General features: G+C 45.9%; 1 protein-coding gene and 1 long non-coding RNA gene across 5 annotated transcripts; one reads left to right on the top strand and one right to left on the bottom strand.

Annotated features, from left to right (window-relative positions):
• Window positions 1-18,344: 18,344 nt before the first annotated feature.
• Window positions 18,345-23,726, bottom strand: LOC138647488 (uncharacterized). 4 transcript variants are annotated; one of them, XR_011314985.1, is made up of 4 exons: window positions 19,381-19,528; window positions 19,220-19,284; window positions 19,051-19,125; window positions 18,345-18,888 (listed from the first exon to the last, which is right to left on the bottom strand). XR_011314985.1 is itself a non-coding variant. In XM_069736511.1 (3 exons), exons 1-3 carry the CDS (start codon window positions 23,709-23,711, stop codon window positions 18,772-18,774), a joined length of 891 nt encoding a protein of 296 aa, XP_069592612.1. In that variant the 5' UTR covers window positions 23,712-23,726; the 3' UTR covers window positions 18,345-18,771. The 4 variants fall into 4 exon arrangements, 1 of the variants encoding a protein (XP_069592612.1); XR_011314986.1 differs by lacking the exon at window positions 19,051-19,125 and having other exon boundaries at window positions 19,381-19,530; XM_069736511.1 differs by lacking the exons at window positions 19,051-19,125; window positions 19,220-19,284; window positions 19,381-19,528 and adding exons at window positions 20,526-20,578; window positions 22,991-23,726.
• A 978-nt stretch (window positions 23,727-24,704) lies between these two features.
• LOC138647480 (uncharacterized) lies at window positions 24,705-25,814 on the top strand. Its single transcript, XR_011314984.1, has 4 exons — window positions 24,705-24,782; window positions 24,879-24,943; window positions 25,038-25,112; window positions 25,275-25,814. It is a non-coding gene; the product is annotated as an uncharacterized lncRNA (long non-coding RNA).
• The last annotated feature ends 984 nt before the right edge of the window (window positions 25,815-26,798 follow it).

Genomic DNA, 26,798 nt, shown 5'->3' with positions numbered 1-26,798 from the left:
TTTTTTTTTTTTCAGGGAGACTTGAGAGAAAAAAAAATACAAAAAAAATGATTTTTTTCAGGAATAATTTAGAAACCAAAGAAAATAAAATGATTGTTTCAGGGAGAATTTAGAAAACAAATAAAACAAAAAATAGGCTTTCTAGGGCCCACTGAGTGACAGATGACGCACACAGGAGTCAGGAGTGGCACACAAGCCCAGAGGCCAATATTAATCTCCCACTGATTGATTTAGTGATTTTTTTCAGGTAGATTTTGGAACCCAAATCAAGCAAAAAAATTAATAGGCTTTCTATGGCCCACTATTTGTGAGAGAGATGGCACGCTCAGGACTGGCACACAAGCCCAGAGGCCAATATTAATCTCCCATTTTTTTTTTTTTCCAGGGAAAATTTATAAACCCAATAAAAAAATAATAATAAATAGGCTTTCTATGGCCCACTATCTGAGAGAGAGAGATGGCACGCTTAGGACTGGCACACAAGCCCAAAGCCCAATATTAATCTCCCACTGATTGATTTAATGATTTTTTCAGGTAGAATTTAGAACCCAAATCAAGCAAAAAAATTAATAGGCTTTCTATGGCCCACTGAGTGAGAGATGGCACACACAGGAGTAAGGAGTGGCACACAAGCCCTGAGGCCAATATTTTTCTCCCACTGATTGATTGATTGATTTTTTCAGGTAGAATTAGGAACCCAAATCAACCCAAAAAATAAATAGGCTTTCTATGGCCCACTATTTGTGAGAGAGATGGCACGCTCAGGACTGGCACACAAGCCCAGAGGCCAATATTAATCTCCCACTTTTTTTTTTTTTCCAGGGAAAATTTATAAACCCAATAAAAAAAATAATAATAAATAGGCTTTCTATGGCCCACTATCTGAGAGAGAGAGATGGCACGCTTAGGACTGGCACACAAGTCCAAAGGCCAATATTAATCTCCCACTGATTGATTGATTGATTTTTTCAGGTAGAATTATGAACCCAAATCAACCAAAAAAATAAATAGGCTTTCTATGGCCCACTATTTGTGAGAGAGATGGCACGCTCAGGACTGGCACACAAGCCCAGAGGCCAATATTAATCTCCCACTTTTTTTTTTTTTCCAGGGAAAATTTATAAACCCAATAAAATAATAAAAAAATAGGCTTTCTATGGCCCACTATCTGAGAGAGAGAGAGATGGCACGCTTAGGACTGGCACACAAGCCCAAAGGCCAATATTAATCTCCCACTGATTGATTTATTGATTTTTTCAGGTAGAATTTAGAACCCAAATCAAGCAAAAAAATTAATAGGCTTTCTATGGCCCACTGAGTGAGAGATGGCACACACAGGAGTAAGGAGTGGCACACAAGCCCTGAGGCCAATATTTTTCTCCCACTGATTTTGGAACCCAAATCAAGCAAAAAAATAAATAGGCTTTCTATGGCCCACTGAGTGAGAGATGACACAGACAGGGATGGCACTCTAGCAGAAATGTCAATCTTAATCTCCCACAAAAAAAAAAAAAAAAAAAAGGAACTGTCCTTCAATTACTATCTCCCTGCAGTAATCTCAGCCAGGTATGGCAGGCAGCAATAAGGAGTGGACTGATGCACAAATTAAATAAAAAGTGTGGACAAACAAACAAGATAGCTGTGCAGAAAGGAAGGAACAAGAGGATTTGTGCTTTGAAAAAAGCAGTTGGTTTGCACAGCGGCGTACACACAGCAATGCAGCTATCAGGGAGCCTTCTAGGGCAGCCCAATGAGCTACAGCGCTGAGGAAAAAAAAAAAGGAGCTTCCACTGTCCCTGCACACCGAAGGTGGTGTTGGGCAGTGGAAATCGCTACAGCACAAGCGGTTTGGTGGTTAATGGACCCTGCCTAACGCTATCCCTGCTTCTGACGAAGCGGCAGCAACCTCTCCCTAAGCTCAGATCAGCAGCAGTAACATGGCGGTAACATGGCGGTCGGCGGGAACTCCCCTTTATAGCCCCTGTGACGCCGCAGACAGCAAGCCAATCACTGCAATGCCCTTCTCTAAGATGGTGGGGACCAGGACCTATGTCATCACGCTGCCCACACTCTGCGTTTACCTTCATTGGCTGAGAAATGGCGCTTTTCGCGTCATTGAAACACGACTTTGGCGCGAAAGTCGCGTACCGCATGGCCGACCACGCACAGGGGTCGGATCGGGTTTCATGAAACTCGACTTCGCCAAAAGTCGGCGACTTTTGAAAATGTTCGACCCGTTTCGCTCAACCCTAGTCCTACATCCTGCTCCCATATGTACTCCATCCTGGTCGGATGTCTCTCTACAGTGTCCGAGGACGCACGTTCAGTCACTGAACACACAGAAACCTACCGCTGGGGCCTGGTGAGCAGAAGAGCTGTAATGCCATTAAGAGCTGTAATGCCCTGATGGAGGCCCTGGGGACCACTGCACCTTGTTTCTCGTTAGCACAGTGGTTAGGTATCACACATGGAATGCACGGTGCTTAGTATCGATGCAATGAAAAATCCTCCCAGTGGACGATGTGTTTAGGACCATACTCTGTGACCTGGTGAAGGTGCGCTCTCTGGAGTATGGGAGACTGCGCTGCTCTCCTCTGGAGGGGCTTTTCTTTTAGTGTGCCCTAGTCTGATCATCTCCTTTCCTGGTGGTGGGCTGCTGCTGACACAGTAGATTTTTGTTTTGTTTGATCATTATACAGTGATGTAAGGCTGCAGGCCCCGAACTTGGAGTTTGTGATTTGTGGGGGGCAACTTGTGGGACTATGGGACACTGGGGTGTTTGGGTGAAACCTGGCACTGCCTGATCTGGCCTATGAATGTTGGACATGGACTGAGGCATGAGACGCAGGACCAGCTCTCAGGTCGGTGCGGGGGTTGGGAATGGTGGGCGTGGGCGTGTGTGTGTTGGGTGGGGGGGTTAGTTTAGTCTTGCGTATATCTATATAGTTTGTTTATTTATGAAAAAAAATAAAAGTTTATGTATATAGTTTTTGCTATTGTTTATAGTTATTTTCTTTGGTGACCGAACCAGAAGGTGCATATGTATGTACGTATATTGTGTGTGAGAAGAGAATGAGCATCTGGACCAAAATTGTAATATATATACATTATATATATATATATATATATATATATATATATATATATATATATATATATATACAGTGACTGCACCAGCAGAATAGTGAATAGTGAGTGCAGCTCTGGAGTATAATACAGGATGTAACTCAGGATCAGCAATGTAATGTATGTACACAGTGACTCCACCAGCAGTATAGTGAGTGCAGCTCTGGAGTATAATACAGGATGTAACTCAGGATCAGTAATGTATGTACACAGTAACTGCACCAGCAGAATAGTGAGTGCAGCTCTGGAGTATAATACAGGATGTAACTCAGGATCATTAATGTAATGTATGTACACAGTGACTCCACCAGCAGAATAGTGAGTGCAGCTCTGGAGTATAATACAGGATGTAACTCAGAATCAGTAATGAAATTTATGTAGATGGTGACTGCACCAGCAGAATAGTGATTGCAGCTCTGGGGTATAATACAGGATGTAACTCAGGATCAGTAATGTAATGTATGTACACAGTAACTGCACCAGCAGAATAGTGAGTGCAGCTCTGGGGTATAATACAGGATGCAACTCAGGATCAGTACTACTATAATGTATGTACACAGTGACTCCACCAGCAGTATAGTGAGTGCAGCTCTGGAGTATAATACAGGATGTAACTCAGGACCAGTAATGTATGTACACAGTAACTGCACCAGCAGAATATTGAGTGCAGCTCTGGGGTATAATACAGGATGTAACTCAGGGTCAGTAATGTAATGTATGTACACAGTGACTCCATCAGCAGAATAGTGAGTGCAGCTCTGGAGTATAATACAGGATGTAACTCAGAATCAGTAATGAAATGTATGTAGACGGTGACTGCACCAGCTCTGGGGTAAAATACAGGATGCAACTCAGGATCAGTACTACTATAATGTATGTACACAGTGACTTCACCGGCAGAATGGTGAGTGCAGCTCTGGAGTATAATACAGGATATAACTCAGGATCAGTAATGTAAATTAATGTATGTACACAGTGACTGCACCAGCAGAATAGTGAGTGCAGCTCTGGAGTATAATACAGAATCTATTATATATAATTAAACATCGATTTGTAGTACCATTTAAGGTGCTTAAACGTTATGAACGTTGAATACTCCAGTGGGTGTCCCTACAATGCAGAGATATATTCCTACTCCATAAACTTATTTTCAGCGGTAGTTTTGTAGGAGGAATCTATTGCCTGATGTAAATTGATGTAACCTTTATACATTGTCCGTCCACCCCATGCAGTAGATGCGGAAGGAGACCTTGTAATCAGCTGCTGTAGAACAATTATGTTAGGATTTTCAGGTTGGGTATTAATGTATTTTACCTTTCAGAATGAAATCTATAAGAGCTATGACAATGCCCTGAGGCGACCACTAGATGGCAGCAGCTACTACTGAAGGCAATTTCTGTGTTCCTGCAGCTTTCTAATAGGAGCAGGTCACTACTTTTCTGGTGTTTTGGACACTTTGTGGTCATACCTATTTGTGCAAGAAACGGACGAGTGCAATCCGATAAAAAAAATCAGATTGCACTCGGACCAATGCTATTCAATGAGTTACATCTCATCTGCGATTTTTTTCTCAGCTGAAATCGGACTGAGAAAAAAATCGCAGCATACTGCATATTGCTGTGATTCTTGAACGAGACTCGCAAATGGGTCAATGGGTGCAAGAAAAAAAAAATCACACAGCACTCGCACAATGCGAGTGCTGTCCGATTTTTAAGCATCGCTGTCCTTTGAAAAGCTGGCAATTCATGTCCAGCGTACAGTAAAATCACACTGACATGTTATAATAGAAAATATAGGATATATACACATAGAATACATATATAGATGTCAGTGACAGGCATTTATATATATCTTAATATTTCATAGAGATAGCAGAATAGCCGATAATTCATTTGTGTCTATTACTGTAATGTGTGTGTAAAATCTGGGACCTGTATGTATTTAATAAAAAAAAAAATTTTTACGGAAAAAAAGGAGGGCTCCCGGGCAATTTTCTGGGACGTAGAGGGAGTGTGCTTGCACACTCGTGGTTGCATGAGACGGACTCTACAACCCACACAAGTGGCTCAGGTAGTGCAGCTCATCCAGGATAGCACATCAAAGCGAGCTGTGGCCAAAAGGTTTGCTGTGTCTGTCAGAGTAGTTCATTTAAAAAACCTGACCTGCACATCCAAACATAGACTAAGTGTGAACAGGTGCTGAACCTAGAGTCACCAACTCGTATATAGTTAAGTAAATAAGGCAGCACACTGCAGCGCTAGAACATACAAACTTGAAAACACGAAATTTGAACTGCATTACTGCACTAGAAATATGAAAAATGAGAGCTTTTAGCGCATAAAAATGGCCAATTTTATGTGTACCTGGTAGCCCCTTTACGGCATCTCTCTTATACCAGGTCCTACGCTTGCCTTACCTCGCTGAGAATAAACGTCTCCATCTGAATGGGTACATGTGAAAACCTCTTACTAGACTAAAATTCTCTCTCTCTGTGGAGGGGTATTGGACCTGCTGTAATTAAAACACCTGAAGCTAGGAGGCGGAGTGCACGATCAGAAGGCTAGAGAATACATTTCAAAAACCTGACCTGCACATCCAAACATAGACTAAGTGTGAACAGGTGCTGAACCTAGAGTCGCCAACTCGTATATAGTTAAGTAAATAAGGCAGCACACTGCAGCGCTAGAACATACAAACTTGAAAACACAAAATTTGAACTGCATTACTGCACTAGAAATATGAAAAATGAGAGCTTTTAGCGCATAAAAATGGCCAATTTTATGTGTACCTTGTAGCCCCTTTACGGCATCTCTCTTATACCAGGTCCTACGCTTGCCTTACCTCGCTGAGAATAAAAGTCTCCATCTGAATGGGTACATGTGAAAACCTCTTACTAGACTAAAATTCTCTCTCTCTGTGGAGGGGTATTGGACCTGCTGTAATTAAAACACCTGAAGCTAGGAGGCGGAGTGCACGATCAGAAGGCTAGAGAATACATTTCAAAAACCTGACCTGCACATCCAAACATAGACTAAGTGTGAACAGGTGCTGAACAGGTGCTGAACCTAGAGTCACCAACTCATATATAGTTAAGTAAATAAGGCAGCACACTGCAGCGCTAGAACATACAAACTTGAAAACGCGAAATTTGAACTGCATTACTGCACTAGAAATATGAAAAATGAGAGCTTTTAGCGCATAAAAACGGCCAATTTTATGTGTACCTGGTAGCCCCTTTACGGCATCTCTCTTATACCAGGTCCTACGCTTGCCTTACCTCGCTGAGAATAAACGTCTCCATCTGAATGGGTACATGTGAAAACCTCTTACTAGACTAAAATTATCTCTCTCTGTGGAGGGGTATTGGACCTGCTGTAATTAAAACACGAAGCTAGGAGGCGGAGTGCACGATCAGAAGGCTAGAGAATACATTTCAAAAACCTGACCTGCACATCCAAACATAGACTAAGTGTGAACAGGTGCTGAACCTAGAGTCACCAACTCGTATATAGTTAAGTAAATAAGGCAGCACACTGCAGCGCTAGAACATACAAACTTGAAAACACGAAATTTGAACTGCATTACTGCACTAGAAATATGAAAAATGAGAGCTTTTAGCGCATAAAAATGGCCAATTTTATGTGTACCTGGTAGACCCTTTACGGCATCTCTCTTATACCAGGTCCTACGCTTGCCTTACCTCGCTGAGAATAAACGTCTCCATCTGAATGGGTACATGTGAAAACCTCTTACTAGACTAAAATTCTCTCTCTCTGTGGATGAGTATTGGACCTGCTGTAATTAAAACACCTGAAGCTAGGAGGCGGAGTGCACGATCAGAAGGCTAGAGAATACATTTCAAAAACCTGACCTGCACATCCAAACATAGACTAAGTGTGAACAGGTGCTGAACATAGAGTCGCCAACTCGTATATAGTTAAGTAAATAAGGCAGCACACTGCAGCGCTAGAACATACAAACTTGAAAACACAAAATTTGAACTGCATTACTGCACTAGAAATATGAAAGATGAGAGCTTTTAGCGCATAAAAATGGCCAATTTTATGTGTACCTGGTAGCCCCTTTACGGCATCTCTCTTATACCAGGTCCTACGCTTGCCTTACCTCGCTGAGAATAAACGTCTCCATCTGAATGGGTACATGTGAAAACCAAAAAATGTCAGAGTAGTGTCCAGAGGCTGGAGGCGCTACCAGGAGACAGGCCAGTATACCAGGAGACACGGAGGAGTTGTAGGAGGGCAACAACCCAGCAGCAGGACTGCTACCTCAGCCTTTGTGCAAGGAGGAACAGGAGGAGCACTGACAGAGCCCTGCAAAATGACCTCCAGCAGGTCACAAATGTGCATGTGTCTGCTCAAACGGTAAAAAAAAATGACTCCAAGAGGATGGTATGAGGGCCCGACGTCCACAGATGGGGGTTGTGCTCACAGCCCAACACCGTGCAGGAGCTTGTCATTTGCCACAGAACCAGGATTTGCAAATTCGCCACTGGCGCCCTGTGCTCTTCACAGATAAAAGCTTAGCACATGTGACAGACGTGACAGAGTCTGGAGACGCAGTGGATGCATGGACTCAGAACCAACTTTAACCAGTGGATCCAAGGACTGTCAGTGACCACCTTTGAGCAGCTGGGAGACCTGATGATCAAAGACCAGTTCTTACATCTTTGCCCAGCTGAGGTGCGACAGTTCCGTGATGGACAGAGAACCCAAAGACGTGACGAAAGCAGAGCAGATTGCCGATGCATATGAGGCCAACCGTAGATCGGAAGTGCGGAAGCCAGTCACCACCAGCTGGAGAGGGGGTAAGCCTGAAACCAACGCCAGTACCCCTGCCAGCCAACACACCAGAGGTCCTGTCCCCGTGGCCAACAGCACCAGACCTACCACCGAACCTCGCCAGTGTTTCTTCTGCAAGCGGACTGGCCATATCAGTTCCTACTGCCCAGACAAGCAGAAGAACCCCCCAGCCAAGGCCCCAGGGCCTAATGCAGTAGTTCTTTTGGTGGGTGGGGTGACTGGGAGGGTGTGTGACAATGTACAGCACATCACTGTGGGAGGCCATGTTGCTACAGGCCTCAAGGACACCGGGGCTGAACGAACCCTCATCCGACCCGAACTGGCGGCCCCTGAAGAAATGATTCCGGAGAAAACCCTATCTGTCACTGGGATTGGGGGCATCAGCTGTCCTTTACCAATGTCCCGGGTTTATATTGATTGGGGTGCCAGGAGCGGGGTGAAGGAAGTGGGGCTGTCTGATAATTTGCCCACTGATGTTTTGTTGGGGACTGATTTGGGGAGGATAGTTGCATACTACGTTCCTGACACCCCTCCCCAATCTGCTAATGAGGGTAACGTTAACCCTGATGATGATGGGAAATCACATGTGTTACCTGACCATGCTTTATCTTGTAATGATGCATCTGATAACCATTTTTTCCCTAGGATTGTTGGTGAAAATGTTGTACCTGTGCCAACTGAACCTGATAACCATTTTTCTGCAAAGGTTAATGTGTCCATAGGTACAGGCGTGCTCAGCCACGTCGCTCTGCGGAGTGAGACAGCTGAGGAACCCCTAGAAGGGGCAAGTGTCTGTGCTACAGGAAATGGGGAGATGCATGGGAACCGTGAGAAAGGTGATGCCATGAGATTGACCAGTGCCACCGAGGAAGGTAACTGGCCCATAAGTAGCACTACCCCTGAAGTGTTGGGGGTGGATGGGGAGGTAGAGCTCATAGCAGCGCAGGCTGATGGGTCTGTAAAAATCCCCGGGGAGACAGCCTACGTAGCTGCTGTCACCCGCAGTCAGAGTGCCCAGAACGCAGATAACTGCCTTCCGAACCCTCCTCAGTCATCATTGTGACTGAACCAGAGGTGGACCCAGAGCAGGTCCCAGAGGGTTCCTGTGGGGAAGGGACCCTGACATTGCTACTGGCTTCCCCTAGCCAGGAGTTTCAGGCAGCTGTGCACGCAGATGCGAGCCTAGAGAGTTTGAGACAACTCGCCGAGACTCCCACCTCTGGGACTGAGAAGGAGAGGGTATTCTGGGAACGAGGAAGGTTGTACCGGTAGACAGTACCCGGAGAATCACAAAAGGAGTGGTTGAGGGAAAGACAGCTGGTCGTCCCGCAGCAATTCCGGGGTGAGTTGTTGCGGATTGCCCATGAGATCCCGCTAGCTGGACACTTGGGGATCAGCAAAACTAAGGCCCGGCTGTCTCAACACTTCTATTGGCCTAAGATGGGGACAGATGTGTCAAACTACTGCCGCTCCTGTATCACCTGTCAAAGGGCGGGGCCTGCTCTTAAGGCTCCCCTGATCCCCTTGCCAGTGATAGAGCCTTTCCAGAGGATCGCGGTGGACATTGTGGGTCCGCTGGCCATCCCCAGCAGCTCTGGAAAGCAATACATCCTTACTGTGGTAGACTACGCTACCCAGTACCCAGAGGCAGTAGCTCTGTCGTCAACTAGAAGACAGATAAGGTGGCGGATGCTCTGTTGGCTATCTTTTCACGTGTAGGATTTCCCAGGGAGATGCTTACTGATCAAGGAACCCAATTCACATCTCACCTAATGGAGGCTCTCTGTAAGAGAATGCAGGTGAAGCACCTGGTATCGAGTGCGTATCACCCACAGACCAATGGCTTCTGTGAACGCTTCAATGGTACCATCAAACAGATGCTATGCATGCTGGTTGAGACCCAAGGGTGCGACTGGGAGCGGTATCTCCCACACCTGCTATTCGCTTACTGAGAGGTTCCACAGGCCTCGACGGGGTTCTCCCCCTTCGAGCTCCTGTACGGCAGGCGAGTCAGGGGACCCCTTGGGTTGGTAAGAGAATCCTGGGAAGAGGAGCTGAACCCTTCTGAAGTGTCCATAGTGGATTGTCATGCGCTTCTGTGACAAGATGCAGACCTTGACGCAGTTGGTGCATGACAACATGACGCAGGCTCAGGCTGACCAGAAGCACTGGTACGACCAGAACGCCCGGGAGCGAACCTACCACATGGGTCAAAAGGTGTGGGTTCTGGTCCCTGTGCCGAAGGATAAGCTTCAGGCAGCCTGGGAGGGCCCGTACGTCGTCCACCAACAGCTCAACCTGGTCACTTACCTGGTCACGCTTGACCACGCTCGGGGTAGGCGAAAGGTTTTTCACGTCAACATGATGAAGGCTCATCACGAATGAGAACCTTTCGTCCTACCGGTCTGCAGCTTGCCCGAAGATGGGGAGGAAGACACCCTCCTGGACATGCTGGCCCAAGCAAAGGCCGGTGGGTCCATTGAGGACGTGGAGGTAAGTGCCTCACTAACCGAACCTCAGCGGTCGCAGTTGCGGACCAAGCTGGAACCCTTCCGGGCCGTTTTCTCCAACCAACCTGGAAGGACTGAGTTAGCAGTCCACAAGGTGGACACCGGGAATCATGCCCCACTACGGCGAACACCTTATCGAATCTCCGACCAGGTGCAGCAGGTTATGCACCAGGAGATTGATGAGATGTTACAGCTGGGGGTGATTCGACGGTCAAAGAGTGCGTGGGTCTCACCTGTAGTTCTCGTGTCAAAGAAGGATCGGACCACTCGGTTCTGCGTGGACTACAGGGGGCTCAACACCATCACAGCCTCTGATGCGCACCCAATGCTGCGCATCGAGGAGCTGCTGGAGAGGTTAGCTGGCGCAGATTACCTAACAATAATGGATCTGAGTCGAGGATACTGGCAAATTCCTCTGAGCCCCGAGGCGCAGAAGTCCGCCTTTATCACGCCCTTTGAACTGTATGCGTCCACAGTCATGCCCTTCGGCATGAAGAATGCCCCAGCCACTTTCAAGCGGATAGTCAACCTCCTGTTTCAGGGACTGGAGAAGTACGCAGTGGCGTACTTGGATGACATTGCCATTTTCAGTTCCTCCTGGAAGGAACACCTGCAGCATCTCGAGGAGGTGCTCAGGCAAATTCACCGAGCAGGACTAACTATCAAGCCGGGAAAGTGCCAGATGGGCATGAGTGAGGTCCACTACCTGGGGCACCGGGTAGGCGGGGGCACCCTAAAGCCAGGGCCTGAGAAAGTGGGAGCAATCGTAAACTGGCCCACCCCCAGGACCAAGAAGCAGGTGATATCCTTCCTGGGCACTGCAGGGTACTATAGGCGCTTCGTACAGCACTATAGTAGCCTAGCAAAACCCTTGACGGACCTCACCAGGAAGAAGCTACCCCACATCATCAACAGGACCGATGGCTGTGTGGGGACCTTCCAGGCATTGAAAACAGCACTGTGCAACGCCCCTGTTTTGAAAGCAGTCGACCGTTCATGGTACAGACGGACGCCAGTGAGTTTGGCCTTGGTGCTGTGCTCAGCCAGGTTGACTCGGAGGATCAAGAGCACCCCGTGTTGTACCTGAGCCAGAAACTTTTGCCGAGGGAAGTGGCCTACTCTACCATTGAGAAGGAGTGCCTGGCCATAGTCTGGGCCCTGCAGCGCTTGGAGCCCTACTTGTACGGTCGCACCTTCACAATGGTGATCAACCATAACCCTCTGCGTTGGCTAAACGCCATGTGTGGAACCAACGGCAGGTTGCTACACTGGAGCCTTGCCCTTCAGCAGTTTGACTTTACCATTGAACACAAAACGGGCAGGGAGCATGGCAATGCAGATGGACTGCCCGCCAGGGTGAACCTACTGAGGTGCGCATGGAGGCATACCGTGGGGTTCTGCCTCCCTAGCGCAGACCAAAAGGGGAAGGTGTGAGGAAAATGTATGTCACGATAATGTAAAAACCATAGCTGAGGGATTTTTGCACTTCTGACCATGGTCCCAAAAGCATGGCAGCTGTAAAACCCCCCTCTTCCCCCCCCTGAATACAACAAACCAGCCCTATGGCAGACACTGGGTAATTTGAAGCTAGTGTGTCAGCAGGGTGTGGCTTTAAACTGCAGGTGACCAATCCTGCAACGCCATCTGTGGTCCCCTCCCTTCTCAGTCAGGAATTTCTTTGTCTCTAGGGTCTGAAAACGTAAAGATCTCTGACCTCAGTGAATATCATTAACCAGCCCCTTAGTGATGTCCCGAGACTGGAGTATATAAGCCCCCACACTTAACCCAGCCAGCAGTCTGAGTTTTTTTGCCTGAGGAGCTGTACTATGCATTGGGATATTTGGGAGCTCTGCCTGCAGCATGGTTTTGCCTGACATGAACTGAGAACATGTGAGTTTTACCTTTCTTCTTTATTCCATGTTATTTTATAATTGCTTGTACATATTTTCAATTGTCTCATATTGTAACATCTTTCTATGCCTTTTTACAAACACTGCCTTCTTTCGGAGTAAAATATATAAATTACTAGTGTTCGTTCTTCCTGCTCTAAAATGTACCACAAGTTTTCTGAAGGGAATTACGCTACTGTTTTGGGTTAGCTTCGGACCCGTTTAATCGAAGCTGGTGGCAGCATACCGTGTGCTGTGCCTTTGGAAGTCATTGTAGCGACTGCGGCATTGATAATTATTGTTCCTGCCTGCGTGGGAGTAGTTCTATCACCTCGCTGCAGCGTGTCCAATAGCCAGTACATAGCAGGCAGCCTTTCTGGCGACTATTTACCCTAGGTGCAGTACCTAATCTGACCTGAGGGTAAGGGGGGGGGGCGCCAGAGAGCTGCAAGCTCAAGCAGAACTGTAAAGCGGGATATACATAAATCCCTGCAGTTCGTGGTATATTGAAGAGCAGTGGGATAACTAGAATAAACCCCTGCTGTAAACTAAGACGTCCATAAACTTGTGTTTTTTCATCACATTGTAGCAGTGGAGGGATAACTAAGATAAGCCCCCTGCACATGTGATAGCCGTCTGTAGGCCTAAAGTCAACCCCGATCCGTGACGTGGGGGTGATGGTCACGGTGTGAATCGTGACAATATATATCAAAGAAATGCCACCCCACCCCATTACTGAGCCACTGCCAAACAGGTCATGTTGAAGGATGCAGGCAACAGATCGCTTTCCACGGCGTCTCCAGACTCTGTCACATGTGCTCAGTGTGAACCTGCTTTCATCTGCGAAGAGCCAGTTGCAAATTTGCCAATCTTGGTGTTCTGTGGCAAATGCCAAGCGTCCTGCACGGTGTTGGGCTGTGAGCACAACCCTCATCTGTGGACGTTGGGCACTCAGACCATCCTCATGGAGTCGGTTATTAACCTTTTGTGCAGACACATGCACATTTGTGAACTGCTGGAGGTCATTTTGCAGGGCTCTGGCAGTGCTTCTCCTGTTCCTCCTTGCACAAAGGCTGAGGTAGTGGTCCTGCTGCTGGGTTGTTGCCCTCCAACGGCCCCCTCCACGTCTCCTGGTGTACTCGCCTGTCTCCTGGTAGTGCCTCCAGCCTCTGGACACTACGCTGACAGACACAGCAAACCTTCTTGTCACAGCTCGCATTGATGTGCCATCCTGGATGAGCTGCACTACCTGAGCCACTTGTGTGAGTCCGTCTCATGCTACCACGAGTGTGAAAGCACAACCCACATTCAAAAGTGACCAAAACATCAGCCATAAAGCATTAGTACTAAGATGTGGTTTCCACCTGCAGAACCACTCCTTTATTGAGTGTGTCTTGATAATTGCCAATAATTTCCATCTGTTGTCTATTCCATTTGCACAACAGCATGTGAAATTGATTGTCAAAGTGTTGCTTCCTAAATGCAGTTTGATTTCACAGAAGTTTGATTTATTTGGAGTTATATTCTGTTAAGTGTTCCCTTTATTTTTTTGAGCAGCGTATGTGTATATATCTATTCTACTCTAAACTATTCTATACTGTATGCGGCATCTGCCAGCTTATATATATATATATATATATATATACATACACACACATACATATACAGTACAGACCAAAAGTTTGGACACACCTTCTCATTTAAAGATTTTTCTGTATTTTCATGACTATGAAAAATGTACATTCACACTGAAGGCATCAAAACTATGAATTAACACATGTGGAATTATATATTTAACAAAGAAGTGTGAAACAACTGAAATGATGTCTTATATGCTAGGTTCGTCAAAGTAGCCACCTTTTGCTTTGATGACTGTTTTGCACACTCTTGGCATTCTCTTGATGAGCTTCAAGAGGTAGTCACTGGGAATGGTTTTCAATTCACAGGTGTGCCCTGTCAGGTTTAATAAGTGGGATTTCTGTTGTGAATTCTGTGGCAGAGCTCCCTCCTGTGGTCACAAGTGGTACTTCGGCTGATTCTCTCTGTGAGCTTCTGTTGGTGGAGGGAAATGGTACTGCTGCTGAGTTTCCTCCCTCAGGTGATCTGGTGAGGTCGTTAGGTGCTTCTCTACTTAACTCCACCTAATGCTTTGATCCTGGCTTCCTGTCAATGTTCCAGTGTTGGACTTGCTTTTCCCTGGATCATTCCTGTGGCCTGCTGCTCTGCATAGCTAAGTTCTTCTTTGCTATTTGTTTGCTATTTTTTCTGTCCAGCTTGTCTAATTTGTTGCTGGAAGCTCTGGGATGCAAAGGGTGTACCTCCGTGCCGTTAGTTCGGTACGGAGGGTCTTTTTGCCCCCTTTGCGTGGTTTTCTTTAGGGTTTTGTGTAGACCGCAAAGTTATCTTTTCTATCCTCGATCTGTTAAGAAAGTCGGGCCTCACTTTGCTGAATCTATTTAATCTCTACGTTTGTATTTTCATCTTAACTCACAGTCATTATATGTGGGGGGCTGCCTTCTCCTTTGGGGTATTTCTCTGAGGCAAGGTAGGCTTATTTTCTATCTTCAGGCTAGTTAGTTTCTCAGGCTGTGCCGAGTTGCATAGGCAGAGTTAGGCGCAATCCACGGCTGCCTCTAGTGTTGTTTGGAGAGGATTAGGGATTGCGGTCTGCAGAGTTCCCACGTCTCAGAGCTCGTTCTATGATTTTGGGTTATTGTCAGATCACTGTATGTGCTCTGACCGCTATGTCCATTGTAGTACTGAATTGCCTTTCATAACAGTACAGGAAGCCAAAGTACTAATGATTCTCAATAGACGGAAAAAAGAAGTTCTGAGACCATTTTTTTTTTCTTTGCACTGTGTTTTGCCTTTTTTTTCCCCTAGACATTTGGGTGGTTCAGTACACAGGTGTAGCGATGGACATTAGAAGTCTGTCTTCATTTGTGTATCAGCTCTCAGCAAGAGTACAAAAGATTCAAGACACTATTGATCAGAATGCTATGTTGGAACCAAGAATTCCTATTCCTGATTTGTTTTTTTGGAGATAGAACTAAGTTTCTGAGTTTCAAAAATAATTTTAAATTATTTCTGGCCTTGAAACCTCGCTCCTCTGGTGATCCAGTTCAACAGGTTTTGATTGTTATTTCTTTTTTTGCGCGGCGACCCTCAGGACTGGGCATTTTCTCTTGCGCCAGGAGATCCTGCATTGAGTAATATCGATGCGTTTTTCCTGGCGCTCGGATTGCTGTACGATGAACCTAATTCAGTGGATCAGGCAGAGAAAAATTTGCTGGCTCTTTGTCAGGGTCAGGATGAGATAGAGGTATATTGTCAGAAATTTAGAAAGTGGTCCGTGCTCACTCAATGGAATGAATCTGCGCTGCGCTGTTCAGAAAGGGTCCCTCTGAAGCCCTTAAGGATGTCATGGTGGGATTTCCTATGCCTGCTGGTTTGAATGAGTCTATGGCTTTGGCCATTCAGATCGGTCGACGCTTGCGTGAGCGTAAATCTGTGCACCATTTGGCGGTATTACCTGAGCTTAAACCTGAGCCTATGCAGTGCGATAGGACTTTGACCAGAGTTAAACGGCAAGAACACAGACGTTTGAATGGGCTGTGTTTCTACTGTGGTGATTCCACTCATGCTATCTCTGATTGTCCTAAGCGCACTAAGCGGTTCGCTAGGTCTGCCACCATTGGTACGGTACAGTCAAAATTTCTTCTGTCCGTTACCTTGATCTGCTCTTTGTCATCGTATTCTGTCATGGCATTTGTGGATTCAGGCGCTGCCCTGAATTTGATGGACTTGGAGTATGCTAAGCGTTGTGGGTTTCTCTTAGAGCCCTTGCAGTGTCCTATTCCATTGAGAGGAATTGATGCCACTCCTTTGGCCAAGAATAAGCCTCAATACTGGACCCAGCTGACCATGTGCATGGCTCCTGCACATCAGGAGGTTATTCGCTTTCTGGTGTTGCATAATCTGCATGATGTGGTCGTGTTGGGGTTGCCATGGCTACAAGCCCATAATCCAGTATTAGATTGGAAATCCATGTCGGTGTCCAGCTGGGGTTGTCAGGGGGTACATGGTGATGTTCCATTTCTGTCAATTTCGTCATCCACCCCTTCTGAGGTTCCAGAGTTCTTGTCTGATTACCGGGATGTATTTGATGAGCCCAAGTCCGATGCCCTACCTCCGCATAGGGATTGTGATTGTGCTATCAATTTGATTCCTGGTAGTAAATTCCCAAAAGGTCGACTGTTTAATTTATCCGTGCCTGAGCACGCCACTATGCGCAGTTATGTGAAGGAATCCCTGGAGAAGGGGCATATTCGCCCGTCATCGTCACCATTAGGAGCAGGGTTCTTTTTTGTAGCCAAGAAGGATGGTTCGCTGAGACCTTGTATAGATTACCGCCTTCTAAATAAGATCACGGTTAAATTTCAGTACCCCTTGCCATTGTTATCTGATTTGTTTGCTCGGATTAAGGGGGCTAGTTGGTTCACCAAGATAGATCTTCGTGGTGCGTATAATCTGGTGCGAATCAGGCGAGGAGATGAATGGAAAACTGCATTTAATACGCCCGAGGGTCATTTTGAGTATCTAGTGATGCCATTCGGACTTGCCAATGCTCCATCAGTGTTTCAGTCCTTTATGCATGACATCTTCCGAGAGTACCTGGATAAATTCTGATTGTGTACTTGGATGACATTTTGATCTTCTCGGATGATTGGGAGTCTCATGTGAAGCAGGTCAGAACAGTTTTTCAGGTCCTGCGTGCTAATTCTTTGTTTGTGAAGGGATCAAAGTGTCTCTTTGGTGTGCAGAAGGTTTCATTTTTGGGGTTCATCTTTTCCCCTTCTACTATCGAGATGGATCCTGTTAAGGTCCAAGCCATCCATGATTGGACTCAGCCGACATCTCTGAAAAGTCTGCAAAAGTTCCTGGGCTTTGCTAATTTTTATCGTCGCTTCATCTGCAATTTTTCTAGTATTGCCAAACCATTGACCGATTTGACCAAGAAGGGTGCTGATTTGGTCAATTTGTCTTCTGCTGCTGTGGAAGCTTTTCAAGACTTGAAGCGTTGTTTTTCTTCTGCCCCTGTGTTGTGTCAACCAGATGTTTCTCTTCCGTTCCAGCTCGAGGTTGATGCTTCTGAGATTGGAGCAGGGGCTGTTTTGTCGCAGAGAGGTTCTGATTGCTCAGTGATGAAACCATGCGCTTTTTTTTCCAGGAAGTTTTCGCCTGCTGAGCGAAATTATGATGTGGGCAACCGAGAGTTGCTGGCCATGAAGTGGGCATTCGAGGAGTGGCGTCATTGGCTTGAAGGAGCTAAGCATCGCGTGGTGGTATTGACTGATCATAAGAACTTGACTTATCTTGAGTCTGCTAAGCGGTTGAATCCTAGACAGGCTCGTTGGTCGCTGTTTTTTGCCCGTTTTGACTTTGTGATTTCGTACCTTCCGGGCTCTAAAAATGTGAAGGCGGATGCTCTGTCTAGGAGTTTTGTGCCCGACTCTCCGGGTTTGTCTGAGCCGGCGGGTATCCTCAAGGAAGGAGTAATTGTGTCTGCCATCTCCCCTGATTTGCGGCGGGTGCTGCAAAAATTTCAGGCTAATAAACCTGATCGTTGTCCAGCGGAGAGACTGTTTGTCCCTGATAGGTGGACCAATAAAGTTATCTCTGAAGTTCATTGTTCGGTGTTGGCTGGTCATCCTGGAATCTTTGGTACCAAAGAGTTGGTGGCTAGATCCTTTTGGTGGCCGTCTCTGTCGCGGGATGTGCGTGTTTTTGTGCAGTCCTCTGGGATTTGTGCTCGGGCTAAGCCCTGCTGTTCTCGTGCCAGTGGGTTGCTTTTGCCCTTGCCGGTCCCGAAGAGGCCTTGGACACATATCTCTATGGATTTTATTTCTGATCTTCCCGTTTCTCAAAAGATGTCAGTCATTTGGGTGGTCTGTGATCGCTTTTCTAAGATGAACTGTATCAAAAAACTTGGCACTCAATAATGCTTGTAGAAAATAAAGTCATTTATTTTGCATCAGGACAAACAGATCAGCTGTAGCTCGTATCTTGCTAAACGTTTTCGGTCCTTTGTGGACCTTCCTCAGAGCAAGTTTATCTAATGTAATACAGAGATTATACAAAATAGAAAAAAAGAAAAATAAGGATCAAAATAACAATCTGTCAATGTCAAAACACATTACATAACTCAACATAAGACAAAAAACATAAATAACTGCAATATATGTCAAAATGCTGAAATAACAGTGACTGCAGCTGTTAGACTAGTTTCCAGAGAGACAAGCTCAGAGCGTTTCCAGAGTGACAAAACACAAAACGTGACGTCCATTAAATAGAGAGTCATCAGTACCAACTTGAGATCCTAATGGAAAGGATATTGTGGAACGGAGAGGCGAACATATGTGCTCCTTATGGATCTAAGTGGGTGACGTAGATAAGCCGAGGTATCGTGATGCGTACTAGAGACGTGCCTAACAGAACAATGCCATAATCGTGCTCTGGTGTATCGTGCCAACATCTCATGATCTGGAGAAGAGAACGTAGTGTCAAAAGCAGAGTAATAAAACACAGAGGCAATCTCAACAGTTCAAGAGAAGTAAGATTACAAGGAAATACGGTGACAATGGGATAGCTGCCCATGTTGTGTGTCCTGTGATGCTAAATAGGCTGATACAAGAGAATAATCACCTGGAGCGTAGGATCTGGACATATACCCAGATGCATGAGTATGCTGACACTATATGTAGAGGCAAATTTCAGAGGCTGCAATGTTCAAATAGAGATTCAATAAGAATAACCCAGGATATAAGGGAAATCTACCACATGGTAAGTGTAGGATAATGATGGACAAGCTTACCACTAATGGAGACCGTAACTGAGCAGATAAAGCTGCTTGGGCATACGATGTGCCCACACTGTGCACTAAAATGGTGAAACAGTGATGGGTCAGTGTAACGCACTCACATAATGGAGGGGCGTTTAGAGGGGGGAACTCCATGTGTGTGTGTGTGTGCTTACCGTTCTATTGCCTGGAGCGCTGGTGGCGTGCTGAGACGCTGAGGGAGTCACGCTGCAAGTGTGGCCAGAACTTCCGGGTATTTAGCTAGGAGGGGGCGTATCACATGCAGCTGCACGTCAGGGCAGTCATGTGACCACAGTGGGTGTGTGCAGGCACAGGGTATTGTGAGCCTGTGTAAAGATACAGACGCTGCTGGCTCCATGTAGCAGAGGGAAATGAGTGTGTAGACACAGGAACTGATGTATGTGAGGGAATGGTAGCTCCTGGATTAAAAAGGAAGAGGGATGTAATCAGGGCCGGCGTCAGCACCCGGCGCACCTGGGCAAATGCCGGGGCCCTGGGGAGAGAGGGGGGCCCACTCACGCTGTCATAGATACAGCTGGGAGAGCAGAGCAGAAGATAACATGCTCTCTCCACCCACAAAGTCACTGCTGGGCCTGGCTGCGTTCTCTTAACCCCTATGTGCCAGCTCTGACACAAGCATGTTCTCACTCAGTCAGTGCAGCCAGGCAGGCACACATAGGGGTTAAGAGAAGGCAGCCAGTGTGACATTGTTTGTGGGCAGAGAGAGCACGTTCTCTGCTCTGATCTCCGCCCCTGGCTGGCTGCCGTGCTGCTGAAGTTATGAGGCAGATTCAGGAGGAGCTCCTAGTCCTACCAGTGCCTGAGTGAGTGGCGCTGCTATATACTACGTGGGCTGCGCTGCTATATACTACGTGTGCTGCGCTGCTATATACTATGTGGGCTGCGCTGCTATATACTACGTGGGCTGCTATATACTACGTGGGCTGCGCTGCTATATACTACGTGGGCTGTGCTATATACTACATGGGCTGCTATATGCTACGTGGGCTGCTATATACTACATGGGCAGTGTTATATACTACATGGCTGTGTTTATATGCGATCATGAATCGGGGTATGTGTTAAAGGGGGGGCCCACTGAGACTCTTTCGCCCGGGGCCCTCAAAAACCTGGAGCCGGCCCTGGATGTAATACTAATGGTAACAAGGTTCCCAGGATGGGTGTAGTGTCATGTGCGGAAATAAACGTGGGCTATTGTGGCATGCACAGAAGCGGCTAGGAGAGAACATACTGAAGAAATAAAGCAATAGGTAATCTGCTATAGTATGATATACTATACCGTGGATAGCACGGGGTGCCCAAAAAGAGTGACTAAGTGCAGGACTAGCGGTTCTATGAGGAAAAAGAGAACATAGATTAATGAAAGCACATGGATAATACTATAGACTGCAACAAAGCATGAATTACAGTGCGAGGGTTCAATTACAATGAATTGAATGCAACATGATGGAATCACATATAAAATGATGATATCATATAGTTGTCCATAGATCACAGAAAACTGGAGGTGTCGTAATCTCTATTTAGTCCCCTAGGTTCCAGAGTCTGAAGGGTAAAAATCCAATACGCCTCACGTTTCTTTAACAGTTTAACCCTGTTCTGTCCCCTTCTGTTAATGTCCACTTGTTCTAGAACTTGGAACCTCAGTTGGGCCAGATTATGCCCTGCATTGTGAAAATGATACGGAAGGGGGAGATGGTTCTTCTTACACCTTATGTTAGATTTATGTTGTGATATCCTATCACGTATGGCTTGCGTGGTCTCTCCCACATATGCAAGGCCGCAAGGGCACTTGAGCATGTAGACCACATACATGGAATCACAGGTGAAGAAGCCTTTCGCCGGGTAACCCTGGCCTGTGTGGGGGTGAAAAAAATGATTACCCTTCTGGATATTGTTGCATTGGAGGCATTTGAGACAGGGAAAAGTACCCTGTCTCTGTGACTGTAAAAACAACTGTTTTGGAATCCTGATATTGGACCCAATATCAGCCCTTACCAGTTTGTCCCTAATGTTGGTGGGTCGGCGGTAGCAGGGGAGAAACGGTTGTTGGAACTCAGGGATGTTAGGATAACTCTTACTGAGAATGTTCCAATGTTTATGTAGTGAAGCCTGGACCCGCTTGGAGTAAGGGTGGAAGGTATTAACAAAGGGTATGCGCGAAGTGGAGACCCTGTTTCTGGGGGTAGCATGTCTTGCAGAGGTCAGGAGTTGTGATGGATAGCCCCTGGTGGAAAATTTCTCTTCCATTTCATCAAGTCTTAGTGTCTTCCTGGGTTACAATCCTTTTGACTCTCTGGAACTGTGAAATAGGAATGGACTTCTTAATGGCTGGGGGGTGGAAACTAGTATATTCTAGTAAGCTGTTCCTATCTGTGGCTTTGGTGAACAGATCTATAGAAAGGGTACCTTCTGCGTTCTTTTGTAACATGGTATCAAGGAAACTAATCATTTCCGTACTGTACTGCAGGGTAAATTTGAGTTCGGGCCAAATACTATTGATGTGAGAGTCAAAAAGTAAAAGTGTTTCTATTGGCCCGTCCCAGATACAAAAGATATCATCTATGAATCTCCGCCACAATCTGGAGTGTTGCATGAATAATGGATGATTATAAACAAAATCCTCCTCAAATGACGCCATGTAGGCCACCGCATACGGGGGCGCTACATTAGACCCCATCGCGGTCCCCTGTCGCTGAATGTAAAACGTGTCCTGGAACATAAAATAGTTTTCCCTGAGGACAAGGTCCAGCAGGTCGGAACAAAATCGTCTAATCCTAGGGTCAGTGTTGGCATCCGCCAACAGTCGATCAGTGGCCCTCATCCCTTTGGTATGTGTAATGGATGTGTACAAACTGCTCACATCCCAGGTGGTGAGAATAGCCGTTGGGGGAAGTGGGCCCTGTCTTTTAATAAGATTGATGAAGTCACTAGTGTCCAGGAGAAACGATTTTGTTTGCTTAGTTAGGGGTGTTAAGATTTTCTCAAGTGTCATAGCTAAAGGGGACAGGATGGAGTCGGTAGATGATACTATCGGTCGGCCTGGTGGTTTGTGTAATCTTTTATGTATTTTGGGTAATATATAAAAGATAGGAATGATAGGATCGGTCTTGATGAGGTAATTCCTAAGTTTCTTATCTATGGTGCCTTCTTGTAGGTGGCGGTCAACTACAGATAGAATTTTGTTGGCTATGGTGTTTGTAGGATTATATGAGATGGCCTCATATACCCTGGTGTCCCCGAGATGTCTTTGAACCTCCGCCATGTAATCAGCTTTGTCCATAACGACAATTGCCCCACCCTTATCAGCTGGTTTAATGATAAGGGATTTGTCAGTGGATAATTGTTCTAGTGCTATCTTTTCATCACGGGTTAAATTTGTGTGGTGATGGAATTTACCCTGATTGACCTCACGGTTAAGGGTGTCCATGTCCCTATCAACCAGAGAGATAAATGTCTCAATCGGAGGGTTGTCCTTGGGTGGCATATAGGAGCTAGGCTTGCGTAGACCCAACTCATTGAGCTGTAAGAGGGCCGCAGTATCATGGGCTGCTGTAATCATCGGGTTTTTAGAGAAGTGAGCTTTTAACCTAAGGTTACGGTAGAATCTTTGTAGGTCTAGATTAAGTTCAAAAAAATTAAATTTATACGATGGACAAAAGGAAAAGCCCTTTTGTAATAAAGAGAGTTGGTGTGTATCTAGACTTTTGGAAGAAATATTGATGACTAGAGGTGGTTGCCTACCTGGGATCTGGTTGTCACTTGGGTTCTTGTGTCCCCGGCGGCATTGCCCCCCCCCGCCTCGTCTTCCTTTTTGCCGGCCTCGGCTGTTCCCTAAAAAAGGGGTTGTAGTAGAGTTGTTTGTAAAACCGGTTCGGCTGTCTGTTGAGCCAGAAGAGCTTTGGGAGGTGCGTCGTTTGTAAGAATGTTGTTTGTCCCTCCATTGGTATACTCGATTCTGTAAGTAGTCCTCGGTGTCTCTCAGGAATTTTGCCCTCTTTTTCTTCTCCAGCTCTTGTCGGTGACTTTGAAGTGTAGCTTGGTTTTTGGATTTGACTTCTTGGTACTGCTCCTGTGACATAGTGCTTGATAGTTGATTCTCTAACGCGGAGATCTGAGTATTTACAGTATCCAAACTTTTTTGTAGGTAGGATAGAGTTAAGGTCATTAAGTCGAAGGAACATTTGTTCAATATTTGTTCAAATTTAGTGCAGTATTCTTTGTCCTCTTTAAAGAAAGTAGGTTGGAGGGGGACTCGCAGGCCCCTCGGGATGCGCTGAACCCGTAAGTATTCAGCTATGGTGATGGTGTGTAATTCAAGATTAATCGCCCTCTTAGTCTCTCTCTCCAGGTCCCTGTGCTTGAGCTCCTGAGTGGGAGTGTGAAGGAAATCGCTCGATGCTGTAACTTTGGAAACGATTTCAACTGCTTCAGAAGCGTTATAAAAGAAAGTCTCACTTGACATAATGAATAGGTGCCCGTGTGAAGGAAAACGTAACAAGAACAAGATACACGGCACTCTATAGATTACCCGGCGAAAGGCTTCTTCACCTGTGATTCCATGTATGTGGTCTACATGATCAAGTGCCCTTGCAGCCTTGCATATGTGGGAGAGACCACGCAAGCCATACGTGATAGGATATCACAACATAAATCTAACATAAGGTGTAAGAAGAACCATCTCCCCCTTCCGTATCATTTTCACAATGCAGGGCATAATCTGGCCCAACTGAGGTTCCAAGTTCTAGAACAAGTGGACATTAACAGAAGGGGACAGAACAGGGTTAAACTGTTAAAGAAACGTGAGGCGTATTGGATTTTTACCCTTCAGACTCTGGAACCTAGGGGACTAAATAGAGATTACGACACCTCCAGTTTTCTGTGATCTATGGACAACTATATGATATCATCATTTTATATGTGATTCCATCATGTTGCATTCAATTCATTGTAATTGAACCCTCGCACTGTAATTCATGCTTTGTTGCAGTCTATAGTATTATCCATGTGCTTTCATTAATCTATGTTCTCTTTTTCCTCATAGAACCGCTAGTCCTGCACTTAGTCACTCTTTTTGGGCACCCCGTGCTATCCACGGTATAGTATATCATACTATAGCAGATTACCTATTGCTTTATTTCTTCAGTATGTTCTCTCCTAGCCGCTTCTGTGCATGCCACAATAGCCCACGTTTATTTCCGCACATGACACTACACCCATCCTGGGAACCTTGTTACCATTAGTATTACATCCCTCTTCCTTTTTAATCCAGGAGCTACCATTCCCTCACATACATCAGTTCCTGTGTCTACACACTCATTTCCCTCTGCTACATGGAGCCAGCAGCGTCTGTATCTTTACACAGGCTCACAATACCCTGTGCCTGCACACACCCACTGTGGTCACATGACTGCCCTGACGTGCAGCTGCATGTGATACGCCCCCTCCTAGCTAACTACCCGGAAGTTCTGGCCACACTTGCAGCGTGACTCCCTCAGCGTCTCAGCACGCCACCAGCGCTCCAGGCAATAGAACGGTAAGCACACACACACACACATGGAGTTCCCCCCTCTAAACGCCCCTCCATTATGTGAGTGCGTTACACTGACCCATCACTGTTTCCCCATTTTAGTGCACAGTGTGGGCACATCGTATGCCCAAGCAGCTTTATCTGCTCAGTTACGGTCTCCATTAGTGGTAAGCTTGTCCATCATTATCCTACACTTACCATGTGGTAGATTTCCCTTATATCCTGGGTTATTCTTATTGAATCTCTTTTTGAACATTGCAGCCTCTGAAATTTGCCTCTACATATAGTGTCAGCATACTCATGCATCTGGGTATATGTCCAGATCCTACGCTCCAGGTGATTATTCTCTTGTATCAGCCTATTTAGCATCACAGGACACACAACATGGGCAGCTATCCCATTGTCACCGTATTTCCTTGTAATCTTACTTCTCTTGAACTGTTGAGATTGCCTCTGTGTTTTATTACTCTGCTTTTGACACTACGTTCTCTTCTCCAGATCATGAGATGTTGGCACGATACACCAGAGCACGATTATGGCATTGTTCTGTTAGGCACGTCTCTAGTACGCATCACGATACCTCGGCTTATCTACGTCACCCACTTAGATCCATAAGGAGCACATATGTTCGCCTCTCCGTTCCACAATATCCTTTCCATTAGGATCTCAAGTTGGTACTGATGACTATTTAATGGACGTCACGTTTTGTGTTTTGTCACTCTGGAAACGCTCTGAGCTTGTCTCTCTGGAAACTAGTCTAACAGCTGCAGTCACTGTTATTTCAGCATTTTGACATATATTGCAGTAATTTATGTTTTTTGTCTTATATTGAGTTATGTAATGTGTTTTGACATTGACAGATTGTTATTTTGATCCTTATTTTTCTTTTTTTCTATTTTGTATAATCTCTGTATTACATTAGATAAACTTGCTCTGAGGAAGGTCCACAAAGGACCGAAAACGTTTAGCAAGATACGAGCTACAGCTGATCTGTTTGTCCTGATGCAAAATAAATGACTTTATTTTCTACAAGCATTATTGAGTGCCAAGTTTTTTGATACAGTTGATTTAAGGGGCTGGAAACCCTACTTGAGCACCTCTACTCACTAATCTATAGAGTGCCGTGTATCTTGTTCTTGTTACGCTTTTCTAAGATGGTCCATCTGGTACCCTTGTCTAAATTGCCTTCCTCCTCTGATTTGGTGCCATTGTTCTTCCAGCATGTGGTTCGTTTACATGGCATTCCAGAGAATATCGTTTCTGACAGAGGTTCCCAGTTTGTTTCAAGGTTTTGGCGAGCCTTTTGTGGTAGGATGGGCATTGACTTGTCTTTTTCCTCGGCTTTCCATCCTCAGACTAATGGCCAGACCGAACGAACCAATCAGACCTTGGAAACATATCTGAGATGCTTTGTTTCTGCCGATCAGGATGACTGGGTGTCCTTTTTGCCTTTGGCTGAGTTCGCCCTTAATAATCGGGCCAGCTCGGCTACCTTGGTTTCGCCATTTTTCTGCAATTCTGGGTTCCATCCTCGTTTCTCTTCAGGACAGGTTGAGTCTTCGGACTGTCCTGGTGTGGATACTGTGGTGGACAGGTTGCAGCAGATTTGGACTCATGTAGTGGACAATTTAACCTTGTCCCAGGAGAAGGCTCAACGTTTTGCTAATCGCAGACGCTGTGTGGGTCCCCGACTTCGTGTTGGGGATCTGGTTTGGTTATCTTCTCGTCATATTCCTATGAAGGTTTCCTCTCCTAAGTTTAAACCTCGTTTCATTGGTCCGTATAGGATTTCTGAGGTTCTTAATCCTGTGTCTTTTCGTCTGACCCTTCCAGATTCTTTTTCCATACATAACGTATTCCATAGGTCATTGTTGCGGAGATACGTGGCACCTATGGTTCCTTCTGTTGATCCTCCTGCCCCGGTTTTGGTGGAGGGGGAATTGGAGTATATTGTGGAGAAGATTTTGGATTCTCGTGTTTCTAGACGGAAACTCCAGTATCTGGTTAAGTGGAAGGGTTATG

Source organism: Ranitomeya imitator, chromosome 1 (genome assembly GCF_032444005.1).
Source record: "Ranitomeya imitator isolate aRanImi1 chromosome 1, aRanImi1.pri, whole genome shotgun sequence".
In the NCBI taxonomy this organism is placed as follows: Eukaryota; Metazoa; Chordata; class Amphibia; order Anura; family Dendrobatidae; genus Ranitomeya; species Ranitomeya imitator.
Note: the sequence above shows the minus strand (reverse complement) of the source record. Positions and strands in the feature narration are given on the sequence as shown.

Excerpts from the sequence above, each read along its gene's own strand:
- LOC138647488 (XM_069736511.1), bottom strand. The coding sequence starts at position 23,711 with ATGTCAAGTGAGACTTTCTTTTATAACGCTTCTGAAGCAGTTGAAATC. Across the intron at positions 20,579-22,990 it reads AAGTGACAACCAGATCCCAG|AACCGCTAGTCCTGCACTTA; the intron begins GTAGGCAACCAC and ends TTTTCCTCATAG. Across the intron at positions 18,889-20,525 it reads GGCACCCCGTGCTATCCACG|ATCATGAGATGTTGGCACGA; the intron begins GTATAGTATATC and ends TCTCTTCTCCAG.